The sequence below is a fragment of the Clytia hemisphaerica genome, unplaced genomic scaffold, assembly GCF_902728285.1.
Source record: "Clytia hemisphaerica strain Z4C2 unplaced genomic scaffold, Clytia hemisphaerica genome assembly, whole genome shotgun sequence".
NCBI lineage: Eukaryota > Metazoa > Cnidaria > Hydrozoa > Leptothecata > Clytiidae > Clytia > Clytia hemisphaerica.
Genome location: NW_027104391.1, coordinates 210,318 through 233,077, shown reverse-complemented (window position 1 = coordinate 233,077; position 22,760 = coordinate 210,318). Strand labels below are relative to the sequence as shown.

The 22,760-nt window shown below is 33.4% G+C and overlaps 2 protein-coding genes across 9 annotated transcripts; one reads left to right on the top strand and one right to left on the bottom strand.

Annotated features, from left to right (window-relative positions):
- Positions 1-863: 863 nt before the first annotated feature.
- LOC136819893 (heterogeneous nuclear ribonucleoprotein A/B-like) lies at positions 864-8,909 on the bottom strand. 7 transcript variants are annotated; one of them, XM_067076134.1, is made up of 13 exons: positions 8,540-8,909; positions 7,572-7,694; positions 5,934-6,027; positions 5,019-5,054; positions 4,713-4,772; positions 4,434-4,547; positions 4,280-4,328; positions 3,261-3,343; positions 2,850-2,907; positions 2,280-2,417; positions 1,963-2,043; positions 1,582-1,755; positions 864-1,439 (listed from the first exon to the last, which is right to left on the bottom strand). In XM_067076134.1, the coding sequence occupies exons 1-13, from the start codon at positions 8,722-8,724 to the stop codon at positions 1,243-1,245; spliced, it is 1,392 nt and encodes a 463-aa protein (XP_066932235.1). In that variant the 5' UTR covers positions 8,725-8,909; the 3' UTR covers positions 864-1,242. The 7 variants fall into 7 exon arrangements, with proteins under 7 accessions (XP_066932235.1, XP_066932236.1, XP_066932232.1 ...); XM_067076135.1 differs by lacking the exon at positions 5,019-5,054 and adding an exon at positions 4,920-4,973 and having other exon boundaries at positions 1,578-1,755; positions 2,844-2,907; positions 8,540-8,907; XM_067076131.1 differs by lacking the exon at positions 5,019-5,054 and adding an exon at positions 4,920-4,973 and having other exon boundaries at positions 2,844-2,907; positions 8,540-8,907.
- Positions 8,910-9,454: 545 nt separating this feature from the next.
- LOC136819892 (heterogeneous nuclear ribonucleoprotein D-like) lies at positions 9,455-21,804 on the top strand. 2 transcript variants are annotated; one of them, XM_067076129.1, is made up of 13 exons: positions 9,455-9,627; positions 16,964-17,004; positions 17,320-17,401; positions 18,144-18,231; positions 18,543-18,602; positions 18,852-18,965; positions 19,167-19,215; positions 19,531-19,613; positions 19,899-19,971; positions 20,275-20,346; positions 20,545-20,625; positions 20,816-20,911; positions 21,130-21,804. In XM_067076129.1, exons 1-13 carry the CDS (start codon positions 9,545-9,547, stop codon positions 21,420-21,422), a joined length of 1,215 nt encoding a protein of 404 aa, XP_066932230.1. In that variant the 5' UTR covers positions 9,455-9,544; the 3' UTR covers positions 21,423-21,804. The 2 variants fall into 2 exon arrangements, with proteins under 2 accessions (XP_066932230.1, XP_066932231.1); XM_067076130.1 differs by lacking the exon at positions 20,545-20,625 and having other exon boundaries at positions 21,130-21,509.
- Positions 21,805-22,760: the final 956 nt, after the last annotated feature.

The following is a 22,760-nucleotide window of genomic DNA, read 5'->3' as shown; positions in this document are numbered from 1 at the left end:
TCTACAGGATGCAATTAACGATTAATTGCTCTCTACAGGATGCAATTAACGATTAATTGCTCTCTTTGAGGGCGTGCCAAATAAGAAAAAATAACCCATCGTGCGATTAGTTCCAAAATTACGAGGTTTTAAAGTTTTTAAGAAAAAATAACCCATCGTGCGATTAGTTCCAAAATTACGAGGTTTTAAAGTTTTGCTTGGAAAAGCTCGTGAAGACGTCATCACAAAATCACAAAACGTTCAACCTTCATAACTTTTGATAGGAAGATTTTCAAGACATGTTTTATACTTCAATTTTCATCAGCTTTTCATGCTCTTTCCGCTAAAACCATCAGATTTTAAATATTTTCAAAAAAATAAATTTTTGCCCAGCCACCTGATGACGTCATCTGGCAGGTGGCAAAATTGAGTGTTACTGTTTAAAATCAAGTTTTAGACTCTCTAAGGATCATCTGTGCCAAATTTCATGCTTTTATCACGATTTGAAGTATTTTTGTGCTAACCAGGGCCAGTTTAATACCTTAAGGGAAGAAATTTTCGCGAATCAGAGCTACCCAGGGCCAGTTTAATAGTCGGAATTGTCACTTCTTAGAAACACTCGACTCTTACCAATTCTCTGAGGAAAAACTTTAGTCAAGGAGTTTCACTCGTATTTTTGTCTGGGTATCATCTTTCTGATATTTTGTATAATGGCAGTAAAAGGTTCTTAAAGTTTTTGACATCACATCCACGTCACTAAACGAAGATATGTGTGAGATTTTAATACCCCCTACACATCTCAAACTAAGCTGATGTGGAAGTGGACTCAATAGTAAGTAAAGAAAATTCCGATAAAAAAATAAGAAATGGATAAACAATCAAAATATTTTGTAATTCCATTGAATAAATTTTCTTTCAAATAAAAAGAGAGAAATATCGCGCATGTCCATAAAGTTCTCACGTTAAAAATTGTTCATTCAAATGAAATTATCGCGTAAAATATCTACATCCATTGTGCATGGCGTAGACAAATCCAATAAAATGTCTTTTCATTTATAAAACCGAATTGTCACCAAAGAGCAATATGATTATCACGTATCGAAGAACCAACTGACAAAGCATCAATCAATCAATAGATTAAAAAAGTTTTTATTTACAAAATCGCTGTCCATGAGTGAAGATCGAGTCTTTCAAAGCTTTCTTCTTTACGTACAGATCAAAGTACGATTGAAGTCTCTTTTTTCAGTTTTGAAGTTCAATATCTTATCTTCCATAAGGGTGGTAACCACGAGCCGCTGACAAAGCAGCATCGCCAGCAGAAATAGATGTTGCTGTAGAATAGACGACGTGAGGATCGGCGACTGTGTTTCCTGCCATCGGTTGTTGCGCACTGGCTCCGATCACGTTATGTCGAGTTGGCCCAAAGGTTGATGTTTCGCTTGGATACGCTGCGCCCAAGGCTAAAAATATGATAATATGATTGATAATATCATATACATACAAAGTACTGTTATTGATCTATGATGTTTACTTAGAACTTTTGGACACTCAAACTTTTAAAAGTTATTCTCAAGAGATGACTTACGTAGATTACTCACTTACCAACTGTTGAGCCTGCTGCTAGTCCTTGGATCATATCAGTTGCTTGTAACGTTCGCTGACCAACTTGTGGAGAAGTTAAGACTTGTTGACCTGCTGCGATGGTTGCACCAGCGTATGGGGAGGCAGCTGCGACTGAGGTTCCTACCGTTTGCACTGCACCTGCAACTGCACCACCTGTTAATTACAGAAATATTTTGTTACTACTTTAATGGGATAAACTTTAACGGGGATTAAATTTCGCGATTTTATCGAGCTTATATTTTTGACCAGATACCAAAGAGTGATCTATTTTAAAACCTACTATTGAGTAATTTTTTATAAAATAAGGTTTTGAAATATTTTGACGTGCATTCATCTGGTAAATTTGAGTGATAGTCTTACCAGCGACGACAGTTCCAGGGAGTTGATAATACGTATTAGATGCGGGATCATACACATATCCACCAGTTGCTGCAGCAGGAACTGAGAAAAAAACAAAATAGTAATGAAAAAGCAACTGAAGGTTCAAAAGGATTTGTCGAATCAATTATTTTATTTCTTTTTTTATCAGGTTGAAAAAAAAAAAAAACATTATTTACACCAGTTTAAACCCTAATTAACATACTTTTGTCTATAATTCATTAATCCTTTTACCAAGGTGTGATCAGTGTTGATATTTAAGGCTTATAGCAAATATGTTTTGCTAACTAACTTCTTACCTGTATATTGTACACTATGTTGAGCAGGGTTTACGATTAATGGTTGACCAAGGTTTGCATATGCACCGTATCCTGTCACTGTTCCAATATTTCCTGATCCAATTCCTCTACCTCTTCCAGCAGAAGCATACCGGATAGCTGAAAAAAAAGCAAAATATTTAAGATAAATTCATTTCAATTCCTTGTTTGTTGTTACCTTAAGGGAAGAAATCTCTGCGGAAAAAAATTTTTGTGGAATTTAATTTCGCAGTTCACAGCTCAAAATTCAGAAGTTTCACAGAATTTAATTTTGCGGTTGAGACAAATTTTTGTTTAAATATGGCTTATTCTGCCCCAAAAACACTAATACTATAGGTTATTTTCTAAACCTGTCTAAATCATGATAATATTCTTATTTCGCGGATTTGTCAAAAACTTGTTCCACAAAAATTTCTTTCCTTAAGGTATTTAATTCGCAAATAAATCAAGAAGGTCATTTGAAAAAAACCCTTCCCGTAGACGAGAATCAGTATTTGAGCATTCGAAAGGTAATCATTAAAATAATAAGAAAGTTCTGGTACTCACTCATACCTTCAGCCTTCTTTTTGTTCAAATGTGCTTGCTGCTCATCTGAGCCTTTTACTTCGACCTACAACAAAATAAACCAATCTCAAAATTCAGTTTAGAACAGTAATACTGAATAATGACTGACTGAAAAAAGGCAAATTTTAAAATCTAGAAAATAAGCAAAAATTAGCTTTTCAGAAAAACAAAAATACTGAACAAATGATTGCAAAATAACATTCAAACAATATTAAAGTCTAAGGCTAGAAACAAACAGAAAAATAGTGGTAAAATTTCTGAAAAGAGCTGAACTAAAATTAGTTACAGTGTCAGTCAAAATAGTGAAAATACCTGAAACTTTTTAAAAATATTGATTATAAATTACGAAGAATTGAAAAAATAATTGGTAAAACAACATTAAAATATTTTATATCACACCGTTTTTCCATTTATCTGATGATATCGATCTTTTGTTACAGCTGCAACTACATCAAATGTCTCAAATCCAACAAATGCAAAGCCTAATTAGGTAATCATAAATTAGAAATATTTTGCTAAAAAGAAGACATAGTAAATTCATACATTCAAAAACATTGATTAATGGCATATGGGACTATTAAGTTCTTAGTTAAAATACTTTTAAGTATAAAATCATAAAATGATGTATATATTTTTAGATTTTGAAGGTCAAAAATTCTAGTAATGTCAAATGTTATTCAAAATGTTAATATTCTGATCTCAAATATAATATTTTGGTTACTTAAAAAACAGGCTAAGTTGTGCTGTGGCTATTTTTCATTAATTGTAAATATTTAAACATCTAAAATATATGAGTTCTGTCAATATATTTTGTCTAGAGTTAAATGCAAAGGTGTGCAACTAGGTTTCTACTAATTATAAATCAATATAAAATAAAATTGGCTCAAGCAGATAGAAAGCTGAAAATAGTAATAGGGATGATAGTAATCTTGTGCACGGACAAGTTGAGGTCAGTTACCCGTCCAAGAAAAGCTTATACTTCATAACCATATCCCTTATCAAAAACATATATACCAAAACAAAATTTTAAGGAATTTGTAAGTATGATTACAACCAGATGTAGCAGAAAATGAATTGATAGAATTTTTTTTTTTTTATAGCCTAGTCAACAAATTGTTGGAAAGGAAAATGATTAAGTTTTAAATCACAGTTAGTTAGCCCTCTCTAAAATCAGTTATTCTACCCTGGTATGGATTTGACGGGTGTGGGTTGAGTGGGTGCTTGGGTTGAATGGACATGTGGGTAGAATTTTTTTATGGACGGTCAAATTTTTTTTTGCGAAGTTCAAAAATTTATTTGCGTGGGTTAAACTTTTTTGCATTGTTAATTGTTTTTGTGTGGATCAAAAAATATGGTGATTTTCGTAAACTTGGATATTTGAGGGGCATAAAGTCCGAAATTCTGAATAATAAACATACCTTTGGGACATTTATACACATGATGAACAGGCATATCGACAGCAAGGACCTGAAGGATAAGAAATTAAGATTTTTAAATGTCTTATTTTCAAAACATTCCTTGTTTTTTTAATTTTGAAGGAGTATTTGAAGAAGAGAAAAAAGTTCAAATTACCTTTCCAAATTGTTCAAAATATTTCTTTACATCATCCTCTGTTGTACCAATACCAATTCCACCAACAAAAACTTTCATTTCTGGTGAGCACTTCATTGGACCTTTGTATTGAAACTGTTCAAGAAAGAAAAGTTTTGATTTAAATTATTGATCAAACACCAGTGGTCATAGCAAAGCATTTATCAACTTCAATTGAGGGCATTGCTGATTTAGACATAATTTGAAACTGACTTGCATGCAAAATGTAACAATATTGATACCAAGATTTTTAATTCTTACGTTAAGTTGTGCAGCACCATTGGCAGTAGTAAGAGTTGTGTTGGCCTTATCTGGGTCATACTGAAAATGAAAAATATTCAAAAACTGTAATGAGACAAAAAATAAATAAACAAAAGTCTAAGACTCATCTTGTGTCATTCAGTAAAAATCAAGTAGATAGGGCATTAATATCAAAGATCCAGAGATCGACTGACTTAAAAAACTTACCAAGGGTTTATTTTGAACTCCAGGACCTTGAGGGACAGCTGGCTTAGGATCAACCTTCAAAGAATAACAACAATAATGAAGTCAGAAACTTGATCTCACCTCAGATTTTCTCTGGAACTTTCGTACTTCAATAAACTATGTAAAGGAAAGAAAAAAGAACTCTTTTATCTTCCAGACCTTCCTAGCCTCAAACAAATGTTTCCAACCTGTTCCAAACTCAAAATAACATATTTTCAATCCATCTCAGCAGTGTCAGTGAAAGGCTCAATACAAACAAAATATAATTTTTTATAATTTTTCTTTCAACCCAGATATCAAAGATATGAAGCAGAGAAGTGCAATGAGATAGAAAAACAGCTTCTTGAAGACACGGCTCGTCATGTACCAGGTCCTTTGCCCTTAAGGGAGGTGATGTGGTGGAAGTCTTTTGTTTGAGTCTAATTAGGCTTAAACTTTAGGGGCTTATATTTTGGGAACACCTCACTCAGACCACAAGATACCTATTTTCTTGCTCACAATATCCTAACATTAACAATTCTAATGATTGCTTTCCCCGAAACTGGACCAAATATTATTGAAACAAATCAATATCATTACAACGAGAATTTTTAGGCAATAAAATGGTGTAAAATTTGCTACTTCACACGGGATTGCGCACATCTTATTGAAAAGCAGGTAGGTGCACAAATGTAAAACGCAAATCCACTTTTATGGCCAGCCATTTTTAGGACAAGCCATCTTTTCTTCAACTTTTCCTAATCAAACTAACCTTATTAATAAAGCTAAAACAAAGGCATGGGGTAGTCAAGGAAGCTGGTTTTCTATTTCATCCTACTTCTCTGTATGAAGCAACCAAATTAAGTTTTAAAAATGAAACCAAAACTACTTCAATATATTGGCAATATTGCAGGTGTGCCAAAATGTATAAAAAACACAGAATGATTCTCTTATAGAAACGTCATTTTTTTCTTGTCATTATATAATGTAGAGTTTCTTTCAGACATTACAACCTACCATTTTTCCATCAAGAGTATGTCCACCTTTATTATTTTGTTCAATGACAGCTGAAACAGCTTCTGGTGTTTTGAATGTGACGAATGCAAACCCTCTGTGAAATTAATGAACAGGTAAAAGATATCATGAAATAACAAAAGAAAAGGGTTTTTCTCTTCAGTCTGAAAATATACAGTGGGGTATATGAGATAAAAACAGCAATTATTGCTCTTTTTTGGAGTTTTGGAAAGTAATTTTTTTAGATGATCATTGCTCAATGCATAAGTTCCTTCCAAAAACAGCAATTTACTTTTCTGCTGACTCAGCATTTCACCATTGCTTTTTTAATTTAAAACGTTTTTTAAAACAAAGTTTTTCATAAGATACTGTTAGCAAGGCTCAAATTTTTTGTCTGAACATATAAACGACTGGACGACTATCTTCCATTGTGTCTTTGAAGCGAGCTTTGTTACCCACTGTATTAAAAAATTGATCGGGGCTGCAAATAAATATTTCTAGTCAATCAGACATCATGTCGGGACTGAGATGAAATTCTGTCGGTCAAGCTCTAAATCCTGTCGGTCATTCAGTCTATAAGTTTTCTGAAATCATACAGTCTTGAAAGTTATGGAGAAAGAGAGTAGGTAAAAGTGACCTTGGAACTTCTAAAGTTACGAAGAAAGCAATGCGATATAAGTGAACTTAGAAAGACCCTTGAAAGTTACAACGATAACGAGTTGATAAAAGTGAGCTTAGAGACACTCTTGAAAGTTACGAAGAAAGCAAGTTGATAAAAAGTGAACTTATAAACACTCTTGAAAGTTTACAAAGATAGCAAGTCAATAAAAAGTGAACTTAGAAACACTGATGAAAGTTACAAAGAAAGCAAGTCGATAAAAATAAAAACGCATGAAATCAAAGTAAACTTTAGAAACACTCTTGAAAGCTAAAAGAAAGTAAAAGAGTAGTAATAATAGACAAAGAGACAGGGGTGTGAAAGATTTGTTTTCAACTCAAATTAATGTTTTTTTTTCATTCGGACATCATGACCGACACAAATGATTTTCAGTCGGTCAAATGGCTTTTTCAGTCGGACATTGACCGATGACCGATGCTTATTTGCAGCCCTGATTGATATATAAAATTCTACAATATTCCGTCACAATTTCATTTTATTGGAATTACTAAGGTAAAAGGATTGATAGAGCTTGACATTGCATAAGTATTTTATCAACTGCGTGTATACTTTTGCATCCCTTTTGTCACTCTAATAATTTTTTTATGACATGAAAAAAATAGTACGCCAAAGTTGAGAGCCTGTACCATGAGATTATCATAATTTGAATCCCATACTCTCTAAAATTATTCCATACTTTTGAGTCTAAATTTAAAAATATTAGTCAGAATTTTGACAAGCTGACAATGATTTTGCCTCAGTTATCTTGGTTATGATATAGATAAGACTTGAGAAGAGTAGAACAACAGAGACTTTTGTTGAAGTTTTGAGGTTTTACCAAGGTATTCCCAAGAGGTATACCAAAATTTATTGTTAGGTTTTATGATTTTAATGAGGCGGCAACGAAGCTAGCAGTGTTATCTTCAAAAATACAAGAAAGGAGATGGATGTCCAGTTGTTTATATGTTTATGCTGACACTTACCTTGGCTCATTTGTATGTTTATCTTTCATTATAACACTATCTGCAATTTCTCCGAATTTTCCAAAGTAGGCTCTAAGAGATTCATCATTTGTCAATTTACCAACACCTCCGACAAAGATTTTGCTAAAAAAGGGAGAAATAAATTTTTTGCGAATTTCCTTGGTTTCCAATACCAACGAAACGATAAGATTGAACATGGTTTTTGCAGGGTTTCATCTCCAGACGATCTCAATCAAATGGAATCGACGATCGAACCAGTCGAACCAAATCGAACGCAATCGACCGATTGAAATTCGATTGTCGAACGCGATTGAATCTCACAATTTTCAGATTCAATTGATATTCGATTGCGTTCGATTGATGTTCGATTGCGTTTGATTAGGACCTGACCCTTAGAGAGACTAATCTTTGTTAAAAAGCTGACCCTTTTCGAAATCCTCTTGTTGATTCGATTCTTTTGAGCTATATATGAGAGTTAAGGAGGAATAACGGGAAGCGGTGCGCATCACGCAAAATATATTTAGGACATGCCTTGTTTCACTCAAACAATCGAATGTAGTTGAACGACAATCGAACCAGTTGAACAACAATCGAACCTATCGAATATTACCCAGAATTTTGACGCTCGATTGAGATTCGATTGCATTCGACTGGTTCGATCGTCGATTCTGTTTGATTGAGATTGTCTGGTAATCTAGAACTATTTGGGAGTAGAGAGCTTTTTACAGATTTTAAAACGTTTACTAATTCTTTAGATATAGAAAAAAGTAACATTGGTAAAAACGAATTTCCTTTGATTGGTACACTGACACACGTATTTGCAAGTCCAACAACCATGAATTTTTCCCTATGGAACTAATACAGTTGGTCTTTTGAAGACACAATGGTTATTTTCCCAGAGCTCTTTTTTTCAAGTATAACTGTATAATGGATAAATTAAAAAGTCAATTTTTCAAAAGCTCCCTTACCAATGTTCCTCATTCGGATTCCTGATGTAGGGCTTTCGTGGTGCGTAACCCATCGGAGCAGCACCTGCGACAATCATTGGTTGTTGTTGTTGGTAAACAACAGCTGGCTGTTGAACTGGAGTTCCTGCAACACCAGACATAATTGGTATAGCGCCATTTGAAATTTGTTGTATAGGAGCAGCCATGGTTTTTTAGTTTATGAGAATATTTATCGTCTTTTACCCACTAAAACAATAAGAAAATGATACCGTGGCCTCCAAGTATTGTATATATGAATCCCACTAAAAATGAAATCTCCTAAAACAAAATCCTTCGAATATATAACAAGAATGGACGTGTAAATACGATTCTACCGCCGAAATCATTCCATGTGAAAGCTTGATCCACGCTCAAAAGGAAAAGAGTAGGAACGCATAAATTAAAAACCGTTGCATTGTGGGCTTGCATAATTTGAGCCGTCTGAAGACCAAAACCATAAAATGAAATTTTTTAGACAATTTTCAAGTAAAATCAAGCTTATAAAGGGTGTTTCTTACTAATCTAAGACTGTTGATCATTATTCTTTCAAAAAAACTAGATTTTAGTAACCATGTAGGGGTTAAAATACCTCAAAATCTTGTCCCTTTAAATGGAATGTTTTCGTCTGGGTAAATTTCTTATTCATAGCAAGTTGGCCATTAAACTCCCGAGTAGTTTTTCAGCAGTCTATATCTCCTGTTTGAAATTCTCGAATCAAATTTGCTTTCAATTTTATTTCATTCCAAATATTTGACAATTTCAAGATTTAATCCTTGAATTTCTCCTATGTTGATTTTTTAAATCCTAAATATATTTTAGCAGAAAGTTCAGAGTAACTTTTTGGTATGATAGCTAGTTGGGTGCAAATGAAAAACTTCTCAGCGAATCCTTTATTGGCAGAAACCTCCAGGCAGAGCTGAGGGGAAAATCTTGGAGAGAAACTTTTGGAAATTATTACATAAAATGGTATAAACACTTACTACAATTATGATTCCCACATTTTCACAAGTACCCTTTTACGTTGGGAATCAACAATACCATAACAACAACAACATTGTCGACGATGCTGGGTAAAAACTTTTTCCTTCTCGAATATTTTCACCTTTTTTTTGCAATAATGAAAGTTGACTTTGATTTTTCTATTGATACTATTATATTTTCACGTTACCCTACATTGTTGCCAGGTATCTGACATGCTAAATTACTTATATAAAGCTTATGTAACTTTGCTTACAAATGTGTGTATCACAAGATATAATGTTTCTTTCGCTATATATTTTAGAAATGTTCCCAAGTGTTCCCAATCTTTTCGTGTGTCTATATTTTAAAGGAAGTTTAAGCGAAATATTTCAAGATCAATACTTCTATAAACAGTTGTGATGGTGTTTGGTACAGAACTTTTAGTACCTTTATGTGTTGGATGACTTGACTTTAGAAAAGGGGGTGTGTCCCTAGTCTAGCTCAAGGGCATACCATGAAGCCGGGTAACTTGCATCAGTAGAGGGAAACTTGCATAGCCCTCAAATGAAGTATCTGGCTGGTCATTAAAATACAAGGTTAAATCAAAAGTCAACTGCTCTAACTTGGGATGATTGGTCGAAACATGGGGACTGTGTTGATAATATCTGGCCTGTATTTTCACTTGCTGTTTAATCTCTTTGACAACAAATTTGTTTTGATAACTAACTCCACCAAGTTTATCAATCATAATACTTTCTGTTATAGCATGTCATGAACACTTTTACTGATAGGGCGCCCTTTTTAACATTTTTGTTTTCATTCAAAATGACTGGACGCTGGTTGGAAAATTAGAGAGTGCCCGTCGCCTAACCATCTATCGCCCGATTCGCGTGTGTTCCACTATGGATTTTTTTCATATTTCGATCTAAAAACCTACTCAATGCGAAAGAAAAATCATGTTTTTTTTAATACTCAAATCGAATGACTTTGGAGGTTCACATAGTGTCCTCCCCCCCCTTTATAAAGGGGGGGGGATTCTGATTTTGGCCCTATTTTTAAAGTATGGGGGAAAATGAAAAATTTGAAATTTGCTGGGGGGAAATAAAGAGGGGGGAAAACCATAAATTTAGGAAATTTTGACTGGGGGAACTTCACTGATCTCAAGGTTATCTTATTGCAAAACCTGTTTAAGCAATAAAATCAGCAAACCTTTTTAAATAAACCAACTTTTCAATACAATTTCATTTTCCCAGCACTTTCAAGGCTATATTTTCAAGCTTTCCCAAAATTTCAAATTTGATTTAAGGCATTTTTATGATAACCATATGGGGGAACCGCAAAATCTTCAAATAGCTGGGGAAATTCAAAAAAGAGGGGGGAACCGAAAAATTTTGAAATATGGTGGGGGAAAGAAAAGAGGGGAGAATGGAGAAAAAATTGGATTTTTAGTGGGGGGAACCAACCCAGGAGGACACTATGGTTCACAGAAATGGTGGCCAAATTATTGCCGTCCCATGTTTTGTCAGATAGTCCCAAGGTGAAGGCTTCTTCATAAGCGAAAGTCATATATCTATTTTTCAGATCTGGCATGCAGGAATAGTGTCAGGACCTGCAGGTGACCTGGTAGGGTATGGGTGTGGTTTGGGTGTTGTTACGTATCAGATTGGCTCGGCTAGGAATTGGGTTATTATCAGTTAGGGTTAGGGTTGGAGCTCAAAAAAAGCACCCCTGTCCGCCCAATATCCACCCAATTATCTTCAATTCACTTAAATTGTCCGTTGAGTTTAAAAAAATTGTATTTAAAAACTATGAATTTATAATAAATAAGTACAAAAAACAAAACGTGTGATGCTTCATTAGTGAAATATTCAATAAATTCCTAGTTTCAATTTTCAGTGGGCATTTTTCTAGTGCTTCGTTTAACGCACAATTTTTGCGTCACACAAATTTTCTTGGCTGTTTGTAATAATTATACATTACTAGGGTGGGGCGTCAAATGTCAAAGTCAGAAAATTCAAGATGTAGTGTTTTTTTTATGAAAATTTAACCTATTGTGAGGCATTCTGCGCAATTTTTAACGTCAGAAGTCCAAAATTGGCCGAACCCCCCTGGGGGTACTGATTCGCACTACAGGCAAAAATTGGAAAAAATGGCATTTTCTGGCCTTTTCAGGCCTGTAAATTTGTCAAAACTATTTCAAATCTTATTTTTTTCATTTGCTGTACTAAATTTTATGAAGAAATAGCAAAATAATCATATTGGGTTGAAAATTGTGCCCATTGGAACCCTAAACGAGCTGTTTTAAGCCAATTTTGGGTAGCAAAATGCTTTTTAAGGCCAATTTTGCAAGTACATAAACTTTAAATTTCAATTCCAAAATAGGGGATATACCCAAATGCCAAACCCAGATGACTTTGATTTTCCTGCAGTATATATTTCCAGAATACTATCACTGCAAGAAAATTCGGGCCCACGTCTATTGTCATTTTAGAGATTTTTTCAGTCCAAATTTGGGTTTTTGCCTGAAAAATGGCTCTTAGCAGGGATTTTATTTCCAAAATGGCGGACATAGACGCATCCGAGACCCAAATGATTTTGATTTTCCTGGAGTATCTCCGGAATACTATCACTGCAAAAAAAATTTCTGTCAGCATTTAAACTCAGTTTGTAGAAGCTTGCCTTAAAAAATGCTATTTTTTGATAAATATAATTTGTTTTTGCTAAAAAGCGATTTTTGAAAAAAGTGAACAACTTGAAATTCATTTTGCTTAAAGACTTTATTGAAGACTTCCATCTCTGAAAATTTCAGACATGTGAATTAATCAGTTTAAAGTTTATGAACTTGCAAAATTGGCCTTAAAAAGCATTTTGCTACCCAAAATTGGCTTAAAACGGCTCGTTTAGGGTTCCAATGGGCACAATTTTCAACCCAATATGATTATTTGGTTGTTTCTTCATAAAGTTTAGTATAGCAAATGAAAAAAATAAGATTTGCAATAGTTTTGACAAATTTACAGGCCTGAAAAGTCCAGAAAATGCCATTTTTTCCAATTTTTGCCTGTAGTGCGAATCAGTACCCCCAAGGGGGTTTCGGCCAATTTTGGACTTCTGACCTTAAAAATTGTGCAGAATGCCTCACAATAGGTTAAATTTTCATAAAAAAACACTACATCTTGAATTTTTTGACTTTGCCCAAGAAATGGCTGTTGACGCCCTACCCTAACATTACCAAATTTGGTTCTATTGTTCTTACTATCAAGTCAGAATCGATGGTGACGTCACCTAAGAATAAAAAGAAAGGAATTTGTCAGTTTTATGCATATATTAATTTGCAAGATATTCTATTGGCTGCGCGCAAGCACATTTTCATAGACTAGTTGGAATACCGCTTTTTACTCGCAGGATCAATGGTAACTTTTCATCTTTGTTATTTTTAAAATTAGGCACAACCAAAAAAAAAATTAAACTTCCGAAAGTTGCGTATTTCCACTGAGTAATTAAACGATTTTGAGCCAAATGTCTCGTATTAGGGGTTCTAGTCTTGAGCTATAAGCCTACGCCAGATTGCAGCGTTTGGGTAATCGAGACAAAACTTGAAAAAGCTGGTGTTTTGAAGAGCTTCCGTGCGATTGTAATATTGCACTTTGTGACGCACTGAAGAAGGGTGTCGGAATTAGAACAGAGATGTCAACATTAGACCAACTTTTGGGAGAAGGTGACAGGCTTAAATAACAAATTACTCTAGCATACATTACTTTTTTGAGCCAGTACAAACAGGATAAATTACCTTGTCCCTAGGTAACAGGTTATTTATGGTGGAGTAATTAGTTATTTAAAGGCCTTTGAATGGAACCCTCCTGTTTTCCCAAACAAATATTTAGGGGCCACTTGTAGACCAATTTCATGTGACAGAGGCGTTGTGGTATAGTGGACATCAACCTTGATTCCTGTACAGGCGATCAAGGTTCGATTCCCACTCACAACGGTTCACTTGGCAAGTGAACAAACCTTCGCCCGGGTCAACCCATGCCATGTGAGGGGAATTGGGTAGTCAGTTCAAGGTGCTGACGGGATGCTTACTCAAAGCATCTATAGTTGGGAAAATGGGCTCCCAGAGCCTCCTGTGACTCAACCATAATAGATAGATAGATAGATAGACATCATTTTCACCCTCAATCAGCCATTTTTCAGATTATAGACCTTTGACTCAAGGGGTGAAAATATTATGTACAACAGTATAGTCCTAACTCTCCATATAAAATTTACAGGATTTAGACACATGTGTAAGCAAAAGTTCCAAAAATGAAAATAAAAGGATATTGATAATTGAATAGTCCTCTAGGAGAATGCGACAATCTATTGCATAACTAATTACTGCAACCTAAATTATGATAACTATTGCCTATAAATAAGTTTTATTCAAATTGGCAAGCCAACAATCTCCCGAATTAGCACGCTATAATCTTCCTGTGCGACATGCTATAAAGTATTAGGGTTTTATTTCCGTAATACAGAGCAAATGATTTCCGGCCCAAATGGCTGAAGTAATTCAATATGCAGACCTTAGTCAATAGATCGTTGCGCTCTCCCAAACAACCTATACTACATTGATGATTAGAGGCACAATCGTTAAGCTAGAATCACTCTGCGTACCCTTTGCTCCAGAAAATGATTGACTGATTTAAAGGGGGTCTTATACTATATTTTTTTTGGAAATAAGGAAACTTTGGATGAAAATGAGCTATTTTATATTAAAAAACCTTATTAAACTCAGGCGAAAATAAAAAATGTAGTGTTTCTGGAAACCGGCCAGGTGATAAAAAATATTTTTCTGACCCTGCCGCAGACTATGGGTTCATCTATATGGTTCATCATAAAAATCAAGTTGACTGTTCAATCTCTTAAACGTCTTTTGGTTAGATATTCCCGCTTGTAAATCAAGTTTTGTTGGTTAGTAGTTGATACATTAGTATTCAGATTTTTATATTTATTAAAATTATTCAATTTTTTTCTTTAAAGATTTGCGCATGTGAAGTCATCATTGGACTTTCGAAATGAACAGATTCGTTTGCTAAACAAGATTTTGAAAAATTCCTTGATAAAATCATTTAGGCATTTAAGTTCTGATTTATTTGTACATCCAAAAGCTTGACACAATTGCATATCTTTCAAGTTTGCTCTTCTAATTACATTTTTCTTAAAACTTCTCTACGTCTATGTACATCCAAATTATAATTTGCTATAAAACATCTTCTTTTTACAAATTTTGTCTATAAAACAGTTTCTCTATCAAAATAAAAGTCCAATGACGAGGTCACGAAACCCTCTTTCTTTCAAATAAAGAGAAATTTAAAAAAAGCATTGATAACTCAATTAATATAAAAGATTTTAAACATTTTCTTTTTGCAATGTTTTTATTCAATTAGACCTGCACTTTTTCAAAAAATAAGAATAAAGAAATTTTTGCCCTTAGTTCTCCTGCAGTTTCTTGCATATTGGCATATTGCATCTTTCCTTGCTGCAGTAAAATTTGACAAAAAACAATGAATTTTGAAGTTACATACTAAATAACTGCCTGATTGAGAAAACGTGCATAAAGAATTAATCAAGTTGATCTAAAAACAAAATTTCAATGATTTTTTATTTGATGTTGACAACTTGGTTCTCTTGGTTCTAATTTTAAATTTGCACAAAAACTTTCAGATTTTTTCATTTGAAATTTGTGCAATCCGGGTGAGGATCAAATTAAAGTTCTCCATTAAGGGAAGAAAGTTTTGAAAGATAATACTTTGGGAAGCTCCTTTTCACGTGGTTCAGAAGTAAGTCTTATGATTTAAAAAAAAGGGATCCCTCTAAGAAAAACATAAAAAGACAATTTTTTGATAGAATTTTTTGAGACAATGACTGCTACAATAATAGTTTCAGCTATATAATCTAAAAATATACACAGCTTTAAACAAGAAAATTAGAAAATAATATAGTACAGTCTAGTTGTGTACAAATGGTGCATAAAGGCCTAAAAGTATGAGACTTAGCACAATTGTAGTTTAGGGGTCAAAAATGGATTTAAATCTGAGACCCAAAAAAATGAGGACTTGAGTCTTTTGCGGCAAAGAATCTTATGTTATATACTGTTGGGAAGCATTTTCCATACCCATTTAGAAAAACATTACAACCCATAGTGTCCTCCAGGGTTTGTTCCCCCCACCAAATTCTTGATTTTTTTAAATCTCCCCCCTCTTTTTTTTCCCCCTATGACTTTTCAGTTTTTTAGTTTCCCCCCTCTTTTTTGCTTTCCCCCCAGAAAATTCTGAAAATATCATCCCCCCCCCCCATATACCCGTATAAATTTCTCAAATTTCAACCTGACACAGACGTAAAATTTTGCTGCAAAAGGAATACTAGACAAAGTAGAACGAAAATTGGTTAATTTTCAATCATGATCTAATCACATGATATCATGTGGACTGACCTTGGTTGCTGAGATAAAATTGAAGTGATTTCACACTTCCCCCCACCAAATTTGCCAACTATCGATGTTTTCCCCCCTCTTTTTTTCCCCCCTTTACTATTCAAATTTTCATTTTCCCCCCTCACCCATTCAAAACTGGAAAATTGATTTCCCCCCCCCTTTATAAAGGGGGTGGAGGACACTATGCAACCTATATCCGAAAATGAAGCCAATAAAAGTTTTTGCGGAAGATTGCTTGAAAAAAGACGTTATAGCTGATATCAGCAAAAATTTGAGGACCACCAGCAAAAATTTGAGGGCCACATTTATTTTTGTGAAATTCGATAATGGACCTCTTACGTACTAGATACTATTAGTTAAATCAGATGCAAACTTATTTTACATGCTTATCATGGGTATCAAGAATAATCAATTGACTTTTTAACCAACCCATTTTGAAATATGTAGTAATCGAATGTTTTGATCGGCTATGAAAAGAAAAATAGAAATTGATGATATAAAAAAAAATTAAAAAACCATTGCCCCAAAAAAATATTTGAATGTTTCCCCTAACTGATTTTCCAGGCATATCAGCCAGCTACACCTATATTTTTATAACTAAAACTTTACCATTTATTGTCTAAACGTTTTTGGAAATTTCCCTTTATTTTGAATTGCCTCAGGTGTTATCACAAATTTTTATTACAACGTGCGTTAGTACAGCCATCTCTATATGATTCACACGACTTTAAAAAATCCATGTTCCAATCTTTAATATTTAAGACAAAATCACATTCTCGAAAGCAAAAAATCTAAGGGGTACTTTAGAAAAATAGAACAAGATCTAAGGGGGGAAATAAGGGTTCAGTACAAATGGAATTCCAAAATGAGGGGGAAGAAATAGATATGAATAATTCCCTGTTTAAGGGGAGACTGGAAAAACCATCTGAATCAAAAGTTATTGAAACAATCATTCAAAATTTCTCATTTTACAGCAAAATCTTTGTCGGTGGAATACCTCCTGATGCATCAAGAGGTATGAATATTTGTTTATATTTCTAGATACCTAAGATGTTACAGAACTTGAAAAAAGTGAAATCTAAATGTCAAACTTTTTTGTGGTGCGCCTGGCAGATTTAGAAGTTTTTTGGTATATTTTTACTTATTAAATTGTTTCAACCAATTGTTTAGCCAATTTTGAGTGTGTTTGTGTGTAGACCTATGCAAAACGAATTAGAAAAATCATTGAAAAATATAAAAATATATGTTTTTTCTTTGCTTTTTCTTATCAAAGCACTATTATTCCAAAATTAAAAAAAGACTAAACCATGTTACCTCTTTTTCATTTTAGATACCATCACTGAATATTTTTCAACTTATGGAGCTGTTTCAGATGTAATTATAATGGTAGATAATGTAACAGGGCGCTCCAGGTAATATTTCTGAAGTACCATCGTACAATTTAAACCGAATAATTCTTTCAAAATGTACCAAAATAACAAATTCCACTTAGAAAATGAATGCATGAATTATTTCACCCATTTTATAATAATCTGTTTAAATGTTTTCTTTGCCTACTTAGGCAAGTACTTTTTTATTTTCTGGTTTACGGACATTTGGAGATGATCTTTTGGGGCGGAGGATGGAAAAAAATAAAAATAAAATTGTTGTTTTCAAACTTTAATGTTGGAGAAAATAAAATGTGTTTTGAGGAAACTTACATACACAGCAGAAAATCAAAGAAAGTTTTTCAGCTGGAAAATTGTGTTGAGCGCCATTGGAGGAAGCATATTGGGAAAAAGAGATAACTGTTTTTATACCCTTTTATCTTCCTTTCCTGCTCTTATAAAATGAAGTTTTCTAAAAAAATCCATTTCATGGTAGATTAAACAGAATCAGAAGTGCAAAAATAAATAAAATTTCTATGAATTTCAATTTTATTTTTATTTTATTTTTGCCAAAAAAAACGTCGGCGATTCCGTAAACCAGAAAATAAAAAAGTAATTGCCTTATCTTGAATTTTCTTAAATTCTTTGTCCCAAAATTGATTTAGTTCCACTATGAAGTTTATATATAAGTAGTTTCATGCCACTTTGGTGACAATCTTCCTGACTGACATATAAAGTTGAGAATCTTTTGCATCATTTAATTGATTACGTATTTTTCTATCATTAGAGGATTTTGTTTCGTTACTTTCCAAGATCAATTGGCAGTGAACAAAGTTCTTGCTGCCTCTCAAAAACACAGTATAAATGGAAAAGTTGTAAGTAAACTATTACTTATTCATCAATCTTCTCATTTTCTCTCATAACTTTAATGTTAATGCAGGTCGCCATTCTGCAGTGCTAACCTTAAAGCCCGTCTAGAATTGGAAACACAAAAAACATGAAGATGTAGTTTCAGCTGGTTTCAGTTGTTCAATTAACTTTTTTAATACTTATCGCACTTCAAAGTTGTAATGAAATAGAGCTCTGTAAATTCTGTATCTTTTTTTTTTAATTCTATCTAATTTTAAAGAAGTGCCACTGTATTATATTGACAAATTTGACATTGACAAGTTATTTTACAAATCAGGTTGATGCCAAAAGAGCTGTGCCTAAAGGACCAAATCAAAGCCAGATTCTCCGTGCAATGGTAAATAACTGCTCAGTTGTCTGTGATGGATGTGCACCTGCACAGTGCACTCAATTACCCATGACTCGATGATAGATCCTGTCAAAAAGAATAACAATTTGACACTTTGTACTAGATGTGTGAACCTTGGTATAAAATACTCAAGTCTATTGAATTCGTGTGCATATCTTTCGGAAAATAATTGAATAAAATTGGGCCGTTTTGATTAGATTCGATAAAAACGAAATTAAGTCTTATTATTTTTCTCAGGGGGTTTCTTCAAATCGTGCTGATCGAAATCCAGATTGTAAAATTTTTGTTGGGGGAGTGGCGCAAGGAACTACAGAATCAGACTTAGAAAACTACTTCAAGGATTATGGAACGGTACATTTTATTATTTTGTTGTTATTTGTCTGGAAATGCGAAAAAGTGTCTCATTATTTTCAAAAGAAATGAAATGAGTTTTACTGAAGCCTCCTTGCATTTTTATGAGTTTTAATTGCATTTTTGGCTATTACAAATACAGATTCGTAACAAATGCATATAAAATTTCAAAGGCTGTTAAGAACACTTTTTATTTTTTAGGTCCTTGAAGTCAAAATACCTAAAGACCAGAATACACAAAGAGCAAGAGGTAGGCTTTCAAATAAGTTTTTCAACAAAATTTGAGGTCTATAAAGAATGACCCTCTGGTTTGAAAAAATCTTTTGTGTCATGCTTTTAAAATCGAAGGACTAATTTTCCTAATTGTTATCCAAAGTTTAGTTATTATAATGAACAGAATCTTAGGTTTGTTGAAATTCTTTTATCTTTTTTATTCTGAAAGCTAATTATGGTAAAAATTGTAAAAAGAATTCTTTAGACAGCTTTAGAAGCATATCAAGCTGATTTAAAAAACTGACCAGTCTTGAGATGACTGTTAAAACTGTTATTTATTGGTATTTTTTAGGATTCTCCTTTGTTTTATTTGAAACTCCTGAATGTGTGATTGCTGCTACTAAAGAAAGATACCATCGAATAAATAATAAAACAGTAATGGTTTTTGTTTTTTTATAAAATTATGATGATTTTTTTTTCTTTGATGTTGCATGAAATTAAATGACAAATATCTGAGATTTGGGAGGATTCTTATTAAAATGCTTTCCCAATTCACACTTGATATCAAACTTCTACAATAACTCAAAATCTTGTGAATTACAAAAGATAGGAGTAGCTGCAAGTCAGAAAAATGCAATTTTATTGATTTTGGGTGGCTGATTTTTTGTTTTTAAGATCTTTTAAACAATTTTGGAACTTCTTCCTTCCACCCATGTGCAGGTCGAGGTCAAAACAGTTCAAATCCAACACCAAAAAGGACATTCAGAAGGAAGCGATGATGGGCAATTACAAAGTAATTAATGAAACAACAATATTGTAATTATAGAAAAGTGACTTTGCTCATTTTATGGGCGTTTCTAAGAATAATTCTAAGACATTTTCCTTGACTTTTATGCACAACTTTCAAAAATCGGAAGCTAAAGGAATTCCAATCATGTCCATCAAATATTGTTTTGCTAGAATAAGATTAATTAAGAGGATTAATCAATTAAGTTGCCTAGGAATTGTGGTCTGCACATAGATTGTTATGTTCTGTCATATTTACTTACTAAACGTCATTGAATGTGAGATTTTACATGCTCCTTGTTATTTTTAGGTCCACCATCACCCTTTATGAGGTCAGGTGGAGGGTTTTACAACCCCCAAGGATACCCTAGATATGTTGGAGGTAATTGCTATATTTTGTATGGAACTACACTCTACATTTTTCTTGCTCCTTTTCTTTGGAAAAAGAATTTTGATTTTCTTAAAACCATGCAATGCACCCTTTTTTTGCTTTGTCACATCAGATCACATGGCTTTCATCTATTTCTACATAACGAAAAAAGTTAACTTTTGTCACCCACACAACACCTTTTTTGTTCAGGTCATGGAATGAACTCTCAAGGATACTATGAGAATCACCCTCCGTATGAGCCTTCCCCTAGTGGTAGCACGGGTTCAGTGGGTATGCACTATATTTTATGATCTTGCTGCACTACAAGTGGAACACTTTCAAATTCCAAACTATCACACTATAATTCTTATTTGAAAACATCTCGTAACATGTTTTTCTTGTCTCATATTTTCATTTTATTTTAACAAAATTAAAATGAAGATCTGGAGTTGTAAAATGTTTTCCTGTTTTTCTTTTACAGCCTCCCTCGAATCTTCTGGATATGGTGTATCTTCTCGAGGGCAGCAAGGGCTAGATAATTATTCATATATGGCACCAATGTATGCTGGCATGGCTGGTAAGCTTACCTTTATATCTAGTGTTGCTGAGCTATTTTCATGTATTTCTCAGTTTATTGTTTCTATATAGATTTACAAATATTCAGTCTCCATTTTATCAGAAAAATTGGACTCGCATACAACTATAATACAAACTATAATATATAGTACAAGTAAACTAACAGTTTTTAGCAATATAAGATATAATGCAAAAACCTTTTTCTTTCATCCCCATTAGAGCTCTCAATTAGTGGTCGATATCCTCTCAGACCTCCCTACCATATGGCAGCTGCTAGCGGAAGTCAGGTTGGTGGATATGCACAATCTCCCAGCGCAGTAAGTCCTTCTTCGTACAGTGATTACTCCTCAGGTGGTGGTAGTGGGGCTGGAGGTGCAACACCGGCTGCCGCTTACGCACCAAATTATGGAGCAGCTATTGCTACTCATAACAGTGTCCCCTCTGGTGTTACTCCGTTCGCTCCAGCTAGCACACCACAACCTGGACCTGGTAGCCAATCATTTTCTCGATAAAAAAATGTGTCGAAAAAAGAGTGGCTGGTCTCGTTTTTCTGTTTTGGTTTTTGAAACTTGGCTTGATCTGCTTGCTGTCACCTAGTCTACGGATGGTTTTGGCTTATCATGTTTTTGTTTGTGTGTTTTAAATGTTTGATTGATGAAGGACAAAAAAGATGGAAGTTGGATGATGGATTGAATTTGACCCTCCAAAACCCAACCCTTGTTATTAATAAGAAGAATCGGTTACTGAACTACACTATGACAACGAGAAAAGTTACTATTATCTAAAAAAATTAATCTATTCAAAAAAGAGTATTCATAGATAGGCTTTCTTACTTATAAAAAAACAAAGTGTTATTATTATTGCTATTATTAAAAATGTGTTTATTACCCTTTATCATCAACAATAGACTAATTTTTGTTACCAAAAAGTTAGTGACTTGAAAATTATCGTTATTGTTATTATGATTATCATTATTCAACCTTTTCCCCAGTACCTTCGTGTGAAAGCTGGCTATTATATTCTGATAGGTGATTTGGAAGTAACGGGCTCACTATTTTATTGTGTTTATATGATATGTGTTTGTTTGTTTTACTTTTTTGTTGTTACTTTCATTGTTACTGCGAACGAATCTTTCAAAAAATTGGGGTTAATTTTCATTTTGATTACTTGAAAATAAATTTTTCGTGGTTTTAGTGGGTCTTCTCTGAGTTTTTTCGTTTTTCTTTTTTAATTATTTGAAAACCTATTTTTATCCTTTGAAAATTACACAAAATGCATAACAACATCAAACGATCGAATTCGAAATGAATACAGACATGCTTTTACTATCCATCTTTTAAACTACTCTGTGCATGATGCTTCTTTCCGCTTCACTGCTCGTCCGCTCTTATGCACATTCGCACATTTCATTATAAAACTTTCATTTTTTTTGTCGTTGTTTTGATTTTTATAAAATTCTATCTTTTATTGTTTTATATCAATAATAACAAAAGGTAAGTTCATCTGTGAATAAAAGATTGCCTTTGTTGTATAGAGTTTATTAACTATACACTTTTTTTATAAGAACAATGAGGCTCAAAATCACCAAAAATAAGATCAATGATGAGCCTGAAATTACTCAACTTCAATCAATTTAGAGGTCAAAGTAGTAGAAATTGGGTAAAGTGCCTAAAATACCTCAATTATAAATAAGAACAGGGTAAGAACAAATTCGAGGCTTAAAGTGCCAAAAAAAATAAGAACAGCTGAGCCTCAGCAAAATTTTACTGGTTCTTATAAAAAAAAGTGTATATTGACAAAGGGGTTGTACTTTTTTTCACAGAGGACTTCAAGTTGTTTTGAAGGTTTTT

Excerpts from the sequence above, each read along its gene's own strand:
- LOC136819893 (XM_067076131.1), bottom strand. The coding sequence starts at position 8,724 with ATGGCTGCTCCTATACAACAAATTTCAAATGGCGCTATACCAATTATG. Across the intron at positions 4,773-4,919 it reads GAGTTCAAAATAAACCCTTG|TATGACCCAGATAAGGCCAA; the intron begins GTAAGTTTTTTA and ends TTTCATTTTCAG. Across the intron at positions 3,344-4,279 it reads TGTGTATAAATGTCCCAAAG|GCTTTGCATTTGTTGGATTT; the intron begins GTATGTTTATTA and ends TTACCTAATTAG.
- LOC136819892 (XM_067076129.1), top strand. The coding sequence starts at position 9,545 with ATGATTCCCACATTTTCACAAGTACCCTTTTACGTTGGGAATCAACAA. Across the intron at positions 17,005-17,319 it reads ACCTCCTGATGCATCAAGAG|ATACCATCACTGAATATTTT; the intron begins GTATGAATATTT and ends TTTTCATTTTAG. Across the intron at positions 19,216-19,530 it reads GAATACACAAAGAGCAAGAG|GATTCTCCTTTGTTTTATTT; the intron begins GTAGGCTTTCAA and ends GGTATTTTTTAG.